Source organism: Phragmites australis, chromosome 7 (assembly GCF_958298935.1).
Source record: "Phragmites australis chromosome 7, lpPhrAust1.1, whole genome shotgun sequence".
Classification (NCBI taxonomy): domain Eukaryota; kingdom Viridiplantae; phylum Streptophyta; class Magnoliopsida; order Poales; family Poaceae; genus Phragmites; species Phragmites australis.
This window is the reverse complement of record NC_084927.1, coordinates 25,828,620-25,833,569: the sequence shown is the minus strand read 5'-3', so window position 1 is coordinate 25,833,569 and position 4,950 is coordinate 25,828,620. Positions and strand designations below refer to the sequence as shown.

Genomic DNA, 4,950 nt, shown 5'->3' with positions numbered 1-4,950 from the left:
TCCACAAGAAGACCAAACAAGTGACCAATCAGATCCCGCTTTATGCAGACACAGTACTACTCTTCATTTTGTCTCAGACCAGCAAGCGTACAAAATTCACCATGTCAGGTTGTCCCCAGAATCCCCAAAGTATGATCAGAAAATAAACACCCACCTACATTTTCTTTTTCTTTTTTTACCAGGACGTATATCTTGTATATATATTTGCATATTTATCGCTAATTGCTACAAACTAGTTTTTTTTTCGCGCATGTTCTCTTTGAAGCTACTCCCAAGATTTTATTAGAACATTTCTAAGCATTTTAAGCAAGACTTCTTAGATCTTACAACTAGAACCAGGACATGTCTTATCAGTTCTTATAGCAAGATGGCTCACGCTAATAATGTGGCTAGTCTCGCTGTAATATTTTGTCATGATAATATTTGATTAAAAATTATCCTCTTTAGTTTTTTATGAGGTTACTATCATTTAGTTACAAAATATATAAAATTAGAAAAAGAAATAAAAATTATGTTAGTAGAAAAAAAATATTTATGCTACAAACTTGACCCGAATCGTATACACGTATTGGTTCGATTCATATATATTTTGATCAACTGTCAAAATTGTGCATCAGGTGTAAGTAACCCAACCAAAATTAAAATAGGTTTGCCTTACTTGCGTGCTGTGCTTTGCTGCTACTGGCTTGATGTGACGGTTCTGAACTACACGGTGCTTCTTAATCCATTATTTTAGTAAGATTTTTTAATTTTTTTTTATTTTTTATTATAAAATTTAGCTATTGATTAATTGTATTTTACATTGACTTTTTATTTAGGTATTTAATTTTTATAATAATTTATTTTTTATAAGACTATATTTGATATGGATCTTTTTTTCTATTCTAACCCCAATTTTAATTATTATTTATTTTATTTTATTTAGACTCGTTATTTAGATATTTTCCTTCTCAGACCATATGGAAATCAAACTGCTAATTTTCCATAATTTTTAATTCCGAATTTAGGTATTTATTATTGTATTGATATGTACTCTTTGGTTTCCAAATTTAGCTATTTATTAATCATATTTTATATGGGCTCTTTAGTTTAATTTAGACCGTTAGATATTTATAATCATGAGTGATCTAGATTTTTTTTTTCTCGTTAACGTGGTAATTTTGTGACCATAAAAACCAACATGATAGCTCATTTTTCTTATCAAATAATAATATAATGGATTACTGAAACGTATTTTTCCAATAAAGTGAAATACTTCATTTCCTGTTGTTCTATTCTCTGATGAGTGATCGAAGCAATCGTATAGTGGCCAAATAAACTGAAAGAAACAGCTTCATAGAAGACTCAACAATTACTACATGGCCATATAAGTTCAGAGCCATGTGCTTTTTTAGATCCAATGTTGACCAAATCATCATCACATCTACTTAGAGACAGAATAAACCCAATCAAGACTGATTTCTGGCCCAGTAATTTTATTAACATAGCAAGTGGAATTTAATGCAAGCATTTGCGGTCTCTTTGGACGAACGGGTTTACACCGCGGCTACTATGTTCATATTGTGCAGCTTCTGAAAGTAACTTTGTACACTTTCCAGGAATCCAGAAACCTACGGGTTAACAGAAAGTGCTTAGCGCACTGATGAAGATCTTAGTTATTGTAAATTTAGTTTATTGGGAAAAAGTGCGTCTAACATGACGCGATCAGGACCTATGAAAAGGTAATCATTCTTCACGTTGCGTTAGGTTCTTCCTTTCCTCCCAAGTTCCATGTTGTCAACTTTTCTCTCTGATGAATAGGATTTCTGTTGAACAAGTATTCTATGACTGTTTGAGACTGCGGAAAGGGTTTTGACCAGCTAGGTGTGTTACGCCAGAAAGTTCCTGAACGAGTCAGTATCTGGTCTGAGACGGTACAGTACTCTATGAGAGGAACGCAATGGGATGGACGGTGAGGGCTGCCTGCGCCCAAAAGCGATGACTGAAACGATCTCAGACACAATTTTCTTCAAAGATAATCTCATGCGCGATCGGTGTTGCTCTAGTATTGTACTTATTTTAGTTAGATAGCATAGTCAAACAACGTACTGACAAATTAACTGTCAATAATTCGGTGTTTAAGCTATAGTCCCGCCTGATTCTTTCATTGTGTTTCTGTTGTTTTCACACCTTCAATTATATTTCAGCAAACAAGACAAACTGTCAAGGTTGTAGTCGGGCAAACTGACTTACAAACCATAACAAAATTTAAACAAAGACATTTGGATGTACTACTTAGGCGCCAAGCTAGATTTTCATGCCTACATGGCCTCAAATTCCACGACACATACCTCGTGCAAACCAAATAATTCAATGATTTAATCTTGTTCTAGTAAAAACTAGACACGGTTTCAGAAAGTGCTGGACCGGAAGAGAGCATTGCAAAGTAAGTCTTAAACTGGCTTAAGCTTAACCCACGGCCACACGTAAGCGTTGGTTGTTTAGTTGGGATGATCTAAACTGCTTCCAATCTTCTTAGCTCTGAGTATTATTCTTAATCAGGACGTAAATTACATTTCTCGGTCCCACTGGCAGCTATGCTACTATATAAGTCGGATATGGGGTTCCCCTTTCTTCACCAAGACTCCTGAGGTTCAACTTTGAGTTGTAAGATCGACTACCAGGAAACTCTTGCATTGTAAATCAGCAGCAGAGCAACAAGATGAAGGTAAGAGTCAATCCTTCTGTCGGGAAGGGTTTTCTTCAGCTGAAACACTTGTCTCTGTCTTCATCACCTGAAACACTTGTCTCTGTCTTCATCACCTGAAACACATAAACTCTGTGTGCTATTCTTTTTTCCAGCAAAAGATTGTGATCAAGGTGCACTTGAGGTGCGACAAGTGCCGGAAGAAAGCTCTGGGCATAGCTGCCTCGACGCACGGTAAGAACTGCTTGCATTGCCGGATCAGTATCCTGTACGTGAGGCCTGCACGTGACCCGTCCGATCGGCATCACACGTCTGAGACGATTGCACGCACGGGCGTGAGCCGCAGAGCAACTGATCATATCGATCTGTGCCGTCGTGGCTGCAGGGGTGGAATCTGTGGGTATCGAAGGGGAGGAGAAGGACCAGCTGGTGGTGGTCGGCGACGGCGTGGACGCCACAAGCCTGACATATTGCCTGCGGAGGAAGGTGGGCCGCGCGGACATCGTCAAGGTGGAGCCCGTCGGAGCCGAGGAGGCGACAAAGCCGGCGGACGAGCAGCCCGCCATTGCCACCGTAGCCGCGAGCCCGCAGCAGTGGTACCCTCACCCGGGCTATTACTACTCCCGGCCGGCCGTCGTCTACCCGTACGCCGGCCACTGCTACGCCGACGACTCCCACACGGAGCCTTGGTGCACTATCTTGTAGATCCAGCAGAGCCGAACAGAACAGAAAAACGAGATACGAGGACCATTCGGAGTCGATCGATCTCCGGATGATGTTCTCCGGAAGCACGTAGTAACCTAAGATATTACCTAGGTATTTTGAGAATTTTGTTCTGAGAAATTAGCATGGTTGCGGTCTCGTGTTAATCAGGGGTTTGTAAGTGTTGTTTGATTCAGGACCTCCAAAAAGAATGTGGTTTAATTCGATTCAGTTTTGTCTTTTGTGAGATTCGTCAATTTAGCAGTAATCGGAGGATGATTAGCCCGATTGTGATATCAGGCCTATACAGGGCCCGTTGTCTTGGTTTAGGCCTATTGTTACGGAACTGAGAGTTTTTTAATATATATATTTTTTATTTTTTAATATTTGCAAAAAATAAATAATTATTTTAAAATATTATCTAAACTACCGTCATTTATTGGGAGGACGATATCAAGATATTATTCATCCAACAAGCGATATATTTGTTGGACGGAAAACAAACCTACTGAACAAGGTGTCGCCGGACACCTTTTCACATAAACACTTTTTCATGCATGCTTTTGGACATGCTTGCATGTATCATGCTGGTGTCGTCCGAGTCCGACATGTTAGACATGTGATGTTCATCTTTAACAATCTGATGACCGCACTACCGAGAGTAGAAGGGAGAGAGGGGGGAGATGGATGGGTTCATACCTGAGACTCCAGTGGTTGGAGTAGGGTTGCTAGAACCCGCCATCTCTGCTTCGTCGGTGGAGCTCTGCGCTAGGGCAGCGACGGTCGGGGCAGAAGGGCTCGCCGGCGTGCGACGATGGTGACGTAGGCGCACGTAGTCCAGGGCGTGACGTAGAGGGCCAGGTGGAGCTTCCCGTCGGCACAGCGCCCTCTCCTTTAGATCGGTTAGGGTTTAGGTGTCGGTGGGGTGACTAGCGGCGCGGTGAACCTCGTACCGAGCGCCCCGGCCCCCACCTCTTTTTATAGCGCTGGCGACGGGGGCCCACCAGCCAAAATGGGCTGGACGCCCCCGATCAGGGCGCGGGTCAAGGTTCTAATTAAGCCGTTGGGCTTAATTAGTGAGAGATCAGTCTAACATTCTCCCCCTTGATCTCACTCTACACTTTTACTTTTAAACTTTTACTTTTATCCCATTCCATCACAGATAGTTGCATAGAGCATACTTCATCGTCACGGTCAATCGCCGATAGATTTGGTAGCTACAAGCACGTCTCTGTTTTGAAACAGATTCTTTGACTTTTGGGCCCTAGTAGTCCAGGAATCACAGGCTATCCCTTAACCCCATGCCGGCTACATGTTCCTTGAACACGTTGGGTGGTAAGCCTTTCGTTAGCGGATCCGCGAGCATCCTTGCTGTACTTATATGCTCGAGACTTATGATTTGATCCCGGACTTTATCCTTCACAACGTAATACTTTATGTCAATGTGTTTGGCAGCACCACTTGACTTATTGTTGTGAGCGTACTGTACTGCCGGATAATTATCGCAGTATAACTTTAGTGGTCTATAGATGTCGTCAACCACCTTTAAACCGGGTACGAAC

At 41.7% G+C, this 4,950-nt stretch overlaps 1 protein-coding gene across 1 annotated transcript; it reads left to right on the top strand.

Moving 5' to 3' along the window:
• Nucleotides 1-2,701: 2,701 nt before the first annotated feature.
• Nucleotides 2,702-3,496, top strand: LOC133925515 (heavy metal-associated isoprenylated plant protein 47-like). Its single transcript, XM_062371419.1, has 3 exons — nucleotides 2,702-2,707; nucleotides 2,842-2,920; nucleotides 3,072-3,496. Exons 1-3 carry the CDS (start codon nucleotides 2,702-2,704, stop codon nucleotides 3,389-3,391), a joined length of 405 nt encoding a protein of 134 aa, XP_062227403.1. The 3' UTR covers nucleotides 3,392-3,496.
• The last annotated feature ends 1,454 nt before the right edge of the window (nucleotides 3,497-4,950 follow it).